General features: G+C 36.7%; 1 protein-coding gene across 1 annotated transcript in view; it reads right to left on the reverse strand.

Moving 5' to 3' along the window:
• The window catches only part of LOC145986547 (28S rRNA (cytosine-C(5))-methyltransferase-like), a 47,264-nt gene that overhangs the window by 2,178 nt on the left and 32,536 nt on the right, over positions 1-12,550 (reverse strand). Inside the window, exons 4-5 of the mRNA XM_083120676.1 lie at positions 8,778-8,893; positions 7,725-7,897 (exon numbers count right to left, since the gene is read on the reverse strand). Of these exons, the coding sequence (XP_082976802.1) occupies positions 7,725-7,897; positions 8,778-8,893 (289 nt within the window). The remainder of the gene's footprint in view (positions 1-7,724; positions 7,898-8,777; positions 8,894-12,550) is intronic.

The following is a 12,550-nucleotide window of genomic DNA, read 5'->3' on the forward strand; positions in this document are numbered from 1 at the left end:
TTTAGTAGCATGTACTTTTAGCCTGATGTTTACTAAACAAAATGAGATATGACTCATAACCATACTGTCAACAGTTTCGAATATGTCATTTTTTCTTGTCTTCTTTTTCCACAATTTTTCTGGATATACAAGGCATGTTGCTTCACATTTGCAAATCAAATTTCAAATTTTTTTCTTGTCATTCTTCCAGCTGCTGAAATGAAAATATTCTCTTGTAGCCTTGTCTGTACTGACCAAAGTGAGGTATGACTTGTAATTCTACAATTAATAGTTTCCAAGATAACAAATTTTCTTTATGCAAAGAACAGAATTTCAAATTTCAGGCTGAAAACTGCTCCTGTATTGTAAGGGATATTCTAAGATGATATCGTGAAATACTGTAATGTTAATTTTATGCACATTTCATTATTCAGTAAAAGACTATAAACTGGCATGGTAAAATTGTGAAGCATTGCCAACACCAAGCTGTGACATATATGTCACAAACCGCATTTTTACATAGTATGTGCTTTTTGGAACATACTGAAACTCTGGTAATATTCGGAGATACAATATTTGAGTGCTACATGAGCCTTGAGGTATGTTTTTAGTAGTTAGTAAAGTTTAAATTGATTCTGGCTATATTTAGGAGGAGGGGGGGGGGGAGTCCTGAAGATAATGTGCATTTTTTTCATGAATTTTGACATCGTTCTTTTCTGAATTCTGGTGGCTGAACACAAGTGTTACCAAGAAAATGGATCATGTAAGGATCTTCTGAGCGAGTTTCCTTTTTACAGAAGAGTGCTAATGGAATGGGGGAGAGTCATGTTTCAAACAGAGAGCAATCCACAGTGCCAGATGTATTGATGTGCTGGCACTTTGAGAAGCATGACACGGAAATCCAAATGATTTCTTGGAACACACTTCAGGCGATATGAAGGTACCATTTTGAACCTTCAAGTCTGGGTGTTGTCTACATGGGAGAATGAAACAGTTCAAATTACATAAACAGGGTGGCGACAGACCTGGAAAACCGGGAAAAGTCAGGGAATTTGAGGTGTCAAAAAAAGTCAGGGAAATGTCAGGGAATTTCGTCTTCATTCATTTTTTTTTTATTTCTTATTATTTTTATTTAAAGATATCGTTATGGAACTCTGCACGGGAACAGGAAATCTCGTTCGCAAGTTTCGGCCTCAACTTTTAGGCCCCTTTTATGCGCAACACAATCACGGCGCCAGAAACCAGTGATGGCAGGAGGAGAGAGAGAGAGCCCGACCCTGTGGCCGAGTGGTTAGCACATCGCCGACGCCAAGGGTCCCGGGTTCGAATCCCGGTCGGGCTTGGTTGTTTGTGAATGTCCATTCATCAATTTCATCGTTTCATCACTCATCCCCATCTTCGCAAATTAGCCAAGAGGCACAAAACGCGAAGTAAAATAAACTAACTCAAATCAAATCAAAAGGAGAGAGAGAGAGAGAAATTTCTCTCGTTCGGGCTTCTCGGCGGGAATTTTAAATTCGAACACTCTTTGGAGGAAAATGGTTATAACTCGGGCACTATGGGAGCAATCTACTTCGGATAACTTTTGTTTTGCAGCTAAAACATCAGCGCATGCAACCGTGTACAATTCAGAACGCCGGACCGAGGAAGGGGGCTTGGGGGCACGACCCCCGAATTTCAATGGGGAAAAAAACGTAAATTTCTGTAGTTTGCCCCTTCTTGCCTCACTATTTTGGGGAGAGGTCGCGAACTAGTATTCTTTTCAAAGAATGGACATTTCTCAAAAGAATGAAACATATTTCATGTTCTTGTGTGCCATACAAGTTGAATAATAAGTCAAAATTGATTTTTTTTTTTTTTTTTACGAAAAATAGGTAATTTGCATTTTTGGAGGAAAATTGTTATAACTCGGGCACCATGGGAGCAATCTACTTCGGATAAGTTTTGTTTTTCAGATCAAACATCAGAGCATGCAACCGTGCACAATTCAGAACGCCGGACCGAGGAAGGGGGCTTGGGGGCACGTCCCCCGAATTTCAATGAAAGAAAAATAAAATCTGGAATTTGCCCCCTCTTCTCCCACTATTTTAGGGATAAGGCGAAAATTTTAGTATTCCTTTCAAAGAATGGACATTTCTCAAGAGAATGAAACATATTTTATGTTCTTGGTTGCCATACAAGTCGAATAATAAGCCAAAATGTGATTTTTTGTTTTTTTTTTACGAAAAATAGGTAATTTGCATTTTTGGAGGAAAATTGTTATAACTCGGCCACTATGTGAGCAATCTACTTCGTATAAGTTTTGTTTTGCATCTAAAACATCAGAGCATGCAACCGTGCACAATTCAGAACGCCGGATCGAGGAAGGGGGCTTGGGGGCACGTCCCCCGAATTTGAATGAAATAAATTAAATCTGGAATTTGCCCCCTTTTCTCCCACTATTTTGGAGATAAGGTGCAAATTTTAGTATTCTTTCCAAAGAATGGACATTTTTCAAGAGAATGAAACATATTTTATGTTCTTGGGTGCCATACAAGTCGGATTATTATTTATTTTTACGAAAAATAGGTAATTTGCATTTTTGGAGGAAAATTGTTACAACTTGGGCACTATCAGAGCAATCTACTTCGGATAAGTTTTGTTTTTCAGCTAAAACATCAGAGCATGCAACCGTGTATAATTCAGAACGCCGAACCGAGGAAGGGTTTGGGGGGCGCTACCACCGAATTTCAATTTTAAAAAAACATAAAAATCTGGAGTTTGCCCCTCTTCTCCCACTATTTTGGGGAAGAAGGCGCAAACCTTAGTATTCTCTTCAAGGAATGGGCGTTTCCAAAGAGATTGATTGAAACATGTTTCATGTTCCTGGGTGCCATACAAGTTGAATAATGAGCCAAAATGTGAAACTCTGTTCGGAAATGTGGCATTGATATGTTGCGGAGAGGGGGAGAGGTTGGTCATCAATATGAATTTCCCAGGCTTGCTCCAGACCTGTGTCAGAGTTTCGACCCAAACATAAGAGTACGAAGTTCCAAAAAGCACATTCATTTCGTAATCAGCACCATGATACCATATGGTATCATCGGGGCAGTACAACCTTACTCTGATGATACCATATGGTATCATCGGGGGAGTAAAGGTTTAGTTTAGCCTCTAAATATTATGTGGCAAATGCATTGAATTATCATTTTTTCTTGTAGTAAGGGGACTTGTCAACAGATGGAGGGGATAAGAGCGGATGGCGTCGTCCGATAGTAAGGCATTTTGTTGGGCAAACTGGAGGAACATGGGAAAAAATAGGTTCTATTGATACATACTACTTTTGTCGAATATCGCCACCCGACAAAGTATCTCACTACAACATGCGACACAAATTGCATGGACTGCAACATCCAACAAAAATCGCATGCATAAACAAGAAGAGCTTTAGACTGAAAATATGCTGCTGGAATTTTATTACTCTTCTGGCTCACTTCACCTTATTTAATGTAGCAGTGCTTACGAAGGTTTTCTTTCATCATCCTGACGTATTACTGGTTTCGCACAAGTTAACATACGTTTACAATGGCATTGCACTATTATTAGATATCAAGAAGAATCCAACCAAACGGGATATATATTGAATACTATGACGAAAAAGTGAAACATAAATCTGCATTGGTGAACGTTATAAAAATTGGCAAGTGCATGCTCGCAACCTCAAATTTACTGCAACACTAGTATTGCAATTATATTAACGCCACTCTCTGTCCTGTCTGTTTGAACTCGTGAGAGATGGTCATTAATCTCTCACTGAGTAAGGTTAATGTCCAATATTATGAAATAAAATACTAATAATAAAAACGTAAATATTTTAATATTTTTACTCGAATCATTCAATCATAAAAGCAAATCACTTTCTTCAAGAATTGACTTTTCTCTGCCAGCCCTGCTAAATTTTCACTTTCCATCTACTGATTTATACAAGGGGTGGCCAGAAAGTAATTTCCGATTAGTAGGGAACCGTAAACGCCAAAACCGTGAAAACTGGTAATTGCTGCGAAGTTATGTTGAGGAATGTGCAGTGATGTTTGGACACATTTTTGGCCTTTCGAAATATCGAAATAATGCGAATTTGGCATAAAATGCGAATTGTTGGCGTTTTTAGCGATTTTTTTTTAAAGAAATGTCGTAAAACAACGAAACATTCTTGTCTTTTCTAGGCCATGTTTGTGTACATAGAACATGCAAGTTTTCCAACATTTTACTCAAGAGTGAACTATAGTTATACTTATACGTACATGAAATAATTCCGACAGCCACATTAAATCATGTATTTCCAACGATTTTTTCAACTTCTATCGAAACCATTTGCATCACAGAGCAAAGTGTCAGGGTTCTAACAGGAGATCGAGTGCGTATCTACCGTCACACGAGAGCCACATCTTCGTATTTGTCGCACGAGATATGTTTTGAATTACCAAGCTAATTGCGCACCATCGGCATTTGTCGAGCGAGTAATAATGGAGCTCAGTCATTAGGGCATGTGACTACTATGCGAGAGACCCGGGGTCGATCCCCTGCAGGGGAGAACCGGGATGTTTTCCACCTATTCAAACTGCTCCGGCACCCACCCAGCATCATATGAAGCTGGTACCTTGAGGATACTTTGAGGGATAAAGTAGCCAGGAGCGTGGTGCTGATCACATCACCCCCACCTTCGACCGTGATCAAGAAAGTGTGGGGCCCTAACTCCACACCCCTATACACCTTCATGGAAAAGTGCAGGGGAGCACTTTACTTTTACTTCCTCAAAAATCTGTTCCAACATATCAAACTGTCACGAAAGTATGTAGACCATGTGACCTACAATTTGAAATAATAGTTTAAAAGCACAATGGAGTATTAAGTTTCGGTATATCTGGCAGATAAATGTTCTAGAAAAAAACGCGAATTTTGGGAAACGTAACACTAACAAGTGAAAAAAAAGATAATGCCAATTTTTGGTGCCATAATATATCGGTATCTGTCACGTGAGATTGATTGATTTTAATTTTTTGGGTGCGTCGCCACTTATGGTCATTATGCACCCTTCAGTATATACGGGGAAAATTCTATTATCTAAAATTCTTACCTTAAAATTAAAAAAGGGGTATGGAAAATAACTTTCCCAAAATAACTTTCAAGATATCAAACTCTCACGAAGAGACGTAAGCCATGTGACTTACAATTTGAAACAGTAGTTTTAAAACACCATGAAGGTATAATTTCAGATATTTGCCAGAAAATGCGCTAAAATGAAAATGTGAATTTTGGGAAAAATAACACCGTATAGTAAAAAGTAAAAAAAAAAAAGAAAATACACCAATTTAAAAATAATAACAAAATATCAAAGAGTCTGCCGATTAGGTATAAATAAAACAAGAATATCAGTTGTAATTTATTGCATTAGTAACAGTGAGTCATAACCTAATTTTCGGCATAATCACCACCGTTGTTCTGGCATTTGTCGTAGCATGGCACTAATTTTTGTATGTCCATGGTATATGTGTCTGACAGCAAAGACTGGAACTATCTCTACCGCAGTGTAGCTGTCAAATCCTTACCCTGCCAGAAACCTCTTCACTTAAGCAAAGAGATGAATGTCGGTACATTCAAGGCCATGGCTGTTCAGGGAGTGGTCCAAGATCTCTCACCTGAAGTGATGCAAAGGGCCCGTGTGTGCTCAGCTGTATGGGGTTGTGCACATTCGATTGGGCTTCCGTGAATTGTCTGCACCATCGTCTGACCATACTATCACTCACGACGTCCGGTCTGCACACCTCACACGATTGCTGGTGGCTCTGTGCCAAATTCTGAGCGTGCAATGTAGGCTATATCGCAGTCGGTGGGAGACTGTGTGAGAACTGCAATATTTAACCTAGAACTGTCCTAAAACTGCTGCATTGCAACTGTACGAGATTACAGCTACATACCACTTCTTCCTGCCTGCATGTGTGTGTGTCGCTCTCCGACCACTAGTGCTGTGTATATACACCATTGGAGCTTTTTTCATGATGCCCCTCGTATATAAACTTTCATAAGCTTTTATTATTAGTGTTTTCCTGTTTTAATGTGTGGTTAGCTAAATCAGGTACCTATACAATGCAATTCTATAAATTCCTTGCGTTAAATTTCTAATACCCACATACCCTTTTCATCAGCATTAATGGTATAACTGCATGTTGTCAGTTTCACACTACTTCACTTGGATATACTGTACTGAAGCAGAAATCCCATTGATAATGTAAGGAAATATGACACTTTATTTTGATCGATTCAATTGTTTCACTTATATGCAAAAGTTAAGTTGTTTGCTTTACAGAGAAAAGAGAAGTAGCTTTATGCATTGAAAAATGAGTCCGCACTCATGGTTTTTGCAAGCAGAGGGCTCCAAACCTCAGTGAAAATATTAATATATAATACCGAGAATGTATAAGGAGACTGATAAATTACAAATTGTATTTCTAATCAATCTCTCTTCACTGGTATCTCATTTAGTCGTAACTTTAAAAATAATGAAGTATTTTGTTTTAAACTTACTGCGTATGACAAAATTCCGTAATCCTTCCCTAGCTTGTGAATTGTAATAATTTTCCAAATTCACTATTTTGCAGTTTGAATTCAAATCATAGAGAATAGAGAAATTAAGTCGATTTCATAGAAGATAATATTGGTACTTAACAAAACCATACGTGGATCTGTATGAGTTTATTAGTTCCATTTGCAAAAACATCGATTTTGTTTGGTTTGTAATTGTCAGGGAAAAAATGCAAATTTTGTCCTGGAAAACCTGGAAAAGTCAGGGAATTTCATTTCTGCTTGTTTGTAGCCACCCTGATAAAAAAGTTTTTTTTTTTTTTACTTTAATCATATTCTTCTTTGTTAAATGAAAATTAGTTTTTTATGAACAAAATGAGATAAAATCTGTAATTTTAGTATTCATAGTTACAGAGATATAAAAGTTTATTTAAAACCTTGCGAAATTTTAAATTCTCCACCAAAAACATGCTCAGTGTTGGCACACCACAAACACAGAGAAAATCAGCCTCAGCATTTAAGGGTTAATGTTCTCAAATTTACATTATCATTCAGAATAATGTTAAACTGCTGAATTGAATGAGTGGTTTGATGTATATCTGTATCAGCAGGAAGTTGCAAAACTACTGTTAACTTTAATATCTAACCATCAAGTAAACTAAAAATACATTTAACTATTCAGTAATCAGCCTATAGAATAATTTCCTTGTAGTTTATGGTTCTTACAAGCACACAGAGTTGGACTGAGCCCTCCACTGATTCTCATGTAATCCATCTCTTTATCTTCAGTGTTGAGAGGTCATAAAAGTATTTTATTTAAAGTTTTTTTAAATTTTGAGGACAGGGTTGTTACATAATCTATGAGGGTATGTTTTTAGCATTTCCATACCTTTCTGTCATGTTGCGTATGTCCTGTGTAGGTCCCTATACAATCTATGCTTATAAATTCAGTCAGGGACTTATTAGATCCCTCTTTTTTGGAACAGATTTCAGGCAAGAGACTTTCACCAAATAATCAGAAGGGTTGCAAATAGGCACAAAGCAGATGTATTCATCAATTTTAATTTAAGACTATAATGTACTATATGTAATGCCACTATGCTACCTCAATTTCATTAAATTTACATTATTACATTTTAACTGGTACAGCAACACAAATTGTCAACTTTTTTGGTTGAAATACATACCACTTCCAGAACATGATGGGTCAACAAGAATATATTCCACATTTTCCATATCTGCAGTTGATATCTTTGTAGCATCTTTCAGTATGGTATCAACACATGTTGCATTAGCTTTCTTCACAATGTTACATAATGTTTCATATCGTCCTCTATCTCTCTCCACTGCATAAATGATGCTGAAATAAAATTAGTTTATATGAGGAAGGAGTTTACAAATTGGTGATGAGGCAAGATGTAGTAAGAATGGACCAAATAATCATTTCCTAGTGATGTGACACAACAAACACTAAACTTTATACTATTTTAAACAACAATGCAATATTTTAGTAACACTTGAAGGCAGATTTGTAACTCAATGAGGTAAAAATACATGCTAATGTGTATTTTTGCATATTAAAAAATATACAAATACAGATGTTCAGATAGCCATTTCTTTCTCGAGCTCATAAGATTTCACGTACAACTCTTGGTGGTGAAACATGTTGGGCGTGTGTTTCACACACATGTTCCTTTGCATTTGTCTATCCATTAATATCTTCTAGGCATCATTCATCTCAGTTATCAACATTAACCTACTGAGGTATAAAACTAACATAGACATTGACATCATGAACACATTCTGAAACTTGAAATGAAACAATGTGGAAATAACCGGCTGCTTTTCACTTTTGAGATGAAATAAATCATGATTCACTTTTTTTGTTTATTTACAGAGTTCACACATTGTGATCAATAAAGGAGATGCTTTATGGAACAAGGTAAATGCACTTGGATTGTCTTCCATCCAAAATTGGTCTGAATCTGCAGCTTGGAACAGCCATATCACATGCAGGTCTATTTACGGAGAATAAATCAGAAACCATGCACAAAGCTCACAGAATGCAAGGTTTGGAAGGCACAGTTCTATTTAATGAGCTGAACATGTAAGACTTTCACAACACACATCTTACTAACATGTCTGCCACACATAGTTGATGAACACCCATGGATTATACGGCTATTAAGTACCATTGAACACCACTAAAAGCATAATGATGATGTAAATGTTTGACTTACCCTTCATTATTCATTACTGCAGCAAGATGTGTTGTTTTCATGCCTGGACCTGCACACATGTCTAATACTGCACTACCAGGTTTAGGTGCCAGAAGAGTGGTGGCCAAGCAACTTGACTGTCAAAATTAGAAAACATACATCTTAGAAGGACTACCATTTTGCTACAGGATTATAGGTCTTTTCAGTTCTTACGGCGGGTAGTCTAGAAGCTGGCAACGGAAGTGGAGAGTGGGGATTACATCGCAGACCGGCCAGTCAACAGCGGTGGCACCGAGAGATACGACATGGTGGAAATAAGTACTGTGTAAACCTCGTTCTACAGGCTGCTGCGTTTATCGCGCTGGATTGGTCACTTCCCCACTTGCCTTGCCAGCTTCTTGACCACCCACCGTAAGAACTGAAAATATCTATAGTAAACCACATGAGAGAATTTGAAATAAAAATAATGGGACTCAAAACGTTACAAACATACTTATATATGGGACACTTCAACCAGGTACTGAACATGGATCTTTAGCACTCATGTCAAACCTCTGACTGAATTAACTAGCCATATCTTGGCTAGGATATTTCTCTGTTACAGATTTATTAAAAATTCTCATGTGAACGGCAGTGACGCGTCACTGCAACTGAAGGAACAAATTTAAACAGAAAAAGCTATTAAAATCAATTGTTTCACATGCTATTATTTCTATAGAAAGAGCTCAATATTAAAGGTACATGTAAAGATAATACGTGGTAGGCAAATTATCTCTTAGATGTATAGTCCTCTTTCAACTAACCTGGGTGTATATGAGCAAGGCCTTATGAGAAAATTTAATTACTTGGAAAAAATTAAACTATTGTCAGTGTATGCATATTTTCCCACATAAATCAAATTTAGACATTTCACTTAATAATGGTTGTAGTTCTAATACTTTTGGTCCAGGCTCTTTTCTTTTAATAATTAACCAGTAGACCTGCATAAAAACAGCTTATTCAATTAGGCATTAATATATGCTAATCACTTTTTTTTTTCTTCAAGTATGACTTCAGTTTATCATCACTAGGGCTCGGAAGTTGAAGACCTATAAATTGCCAAAAAAAGACCTAAAAATGTCAAAAAAAGGACCTAATAACGAAAAAAAAAGACGTATAAATGTGATCCAAATTAATTAATAACTTCAATTTTAATTACATATTTAATGAATAAAAAAATAAAATTCTGGTGGTACGGAACACACAGTGCGAAGAAACTGAAAGCTTCAAAACAAGAGAAAGTTGCTACTTACAGCGCGACCTTCCAGACAAGTTATGGTTAAAGGACATTGTACCGTACCTGCTTCAGTCGTCCAAAAATGATTTTATCTTGTTTCAGGGATGGTTCAAATATATTTATTTATTTCTTTACTACAGAAAGGATGTTTAAGAGGTGATGAACTGATGATGATTCGAATTGAGAATGGGCAGTAAAAACGTAGTCGAAAAAAGGTGAAGTTGTAGAAAAAAGCCGTTCAAGACCTACAAAAAGGCTAAAAAAAGGACCCATAAGCCAAAAAACGCTGAAAAAGGCAAAAAAGGACAAATAAAACCCACCTTTTTCTGGCCTATAATGACCCAAAATGAACACACATTATGTTGGGCCTCGTCTTCGGACACTAGGGAAAAAAATGCTTTTTCCTCAACTTCCGAGCCCTAATCATCACTGTGGGAACAAAACAGTTTTCTTTTTTTTTGTTTTTTTTTGAAGGACAACTATCTCTGAAATTCTATAAATAAAAGAGATGTATAGCTCAGTTGGTAGAGCAATAACATGACATGCCAGAGATCCAGGTTCAAGTATTGCTCAAGCCTGCTTTTTCACTGAAATTTCTACATAGTACATCTCCTGTGTGTACCAAATCTTAATGTAAAAGACGTGTGGTCTGATCGTGATGAAGATTATATATGGTGCAGGTAAAAAGCTTTTAAATACAATTCTTAATTTCCAGATTTTTTTTATATCAGCCAAAAAACAAGTCCTTATCAATTTTGTTCTTGTTTTGAGGCTCTTTGATCTTAAAACCCATTATTAATAGAACTTGCATTGCAAAACCAATTTTATACGGATTAATATTCAACGAAGTAGCAATGTGCATTCAGAGGCACAACCATGAATTTTTGTTGTTATTATTATTATTATTAGTAGTAGTAGTAGTAGTAGTATCCTCATAAATGATGCAAAACTGGGGGTAGAATCGGTGCTAAGGCATTTGTGTTGTAAGAAACTATTTGAAATATTTTTTTCAAAACTTTCAATTTCACATTAATAATGGAAAACAAGCTCACAAACTGTATTTTTGAAAGGCAGAAAATGCATGATACATGCAATCCGAATATAATTCTTTTTTACATATAATATGCATAACTTTCATGTAGAATATATGTTTTATACATATGCAACATGGAGCTATATAAAATAAGAAAATACACATGCAACTTGCTAACACTAAATTGTGTACACATTCAAAGTTTCTTTAATACATATACTATATATATACACAACATATATTATTTTATATACATTACATTACATAATCCACCTCATATTAAACCAATAGCAAAAATTGCATAAATTGTCTCAAATGTGCATGCTCCCTTTCCTCCAAACAATTGTTCTCCCAATTGCATTTAAGACAAAATTAATTAAGATAAGTCTTTCTTCTCCCTCTGGTCATTTACAATGCATTACAGAAAACAATCATATCATGAGCAAAGCGAGCAAGAAAATTTTTAGATCCAATTTTGTGCAAACTGAAAACAATATTGATTTAATAGGGTGCAAATAATTTCACTGGTAAGGGGGAAATTACCGCTCTGTGCCTCTGCAGGTGCCCTTGGCCATCAGTGTTTGCCACCTAGAATTGATTTCCATCCAAGATTGGGGGGAAATACTACTTGCTGTGACATGCCGAGATATTCCACAGTTCAACGTACATTGCTGTTGAGTCAGGTAACGACAGAGCATGAGGTGCCAACAAGTCAGTATGAAAAAGATGGAAGAGGGCCTACATAACAACCATGAGTGCAGCCACACCCCCTGGCCTGAACAAGGCCACCCACTAACTTTCCCTATATAACCAATCTCCACCCCCCTCCCCCAACTCTTTAGCTCTCACTTTAAAATTTATGTCGATGTAAGATCCGAGCACTTCCGAGTTCTGTCCGACGCGGGCTTCTTGAGTCCGTTGTCAACATGGTGCCAATGAGAGTTCCTTCCTGCCAAGGTCATTCATGCCTGTAAGTGTTGCCAACTATGAATTGGAAATTTGTCAACTCTTCTACCTGAGTGACAACAGACATGTTACACCGGAAATTAGATCTTAATTGCGATATTTATCAGATAATTATTCGGGGGTGGTCCCTCTGATAAAATATCAATATTCTCTAAATTCTTCGAACAGATTTTGTAAAGCATTGTAATACTCCAAAAACTGAACCTGCTGCAACACAACAAAAAGGCTTCATTAAGCAATCAATGTGCCTTTGTTAAGTTGTTCATGTTCAGCATTGCACAACAATCTTTTCAATAATGCTGATAGAATGAATCAATAAGTTTGTTAAATGACGACGACTCCTTACCACAAGAATATAATTATTCTTTAGATGCTTAAATATATGTGCAACCACACATGTATGTCTCTCCAGTTGCAAGGGTTGGCTATTGTGCTTGACTCGATAAAATAAAGTTATTGAGCGAGGCAGATTCATAATAATAATAATAATAACCTGTGGCTCGACAGCCCTTGAAGGGC

This window comes from Lepisma saccharinum, chromosome 4, assembly GCF_977018435.1.
Source record: "Lepisma saccharinum chromosome 4, izLepSacc3.1, whole genome shotgun sequence".
NCBI lineage: Eukaryota > Metazoa > Arthropoda > Insecta > Zygentoma > Lepismatidae > Lepisma > Lepisma saccharinum.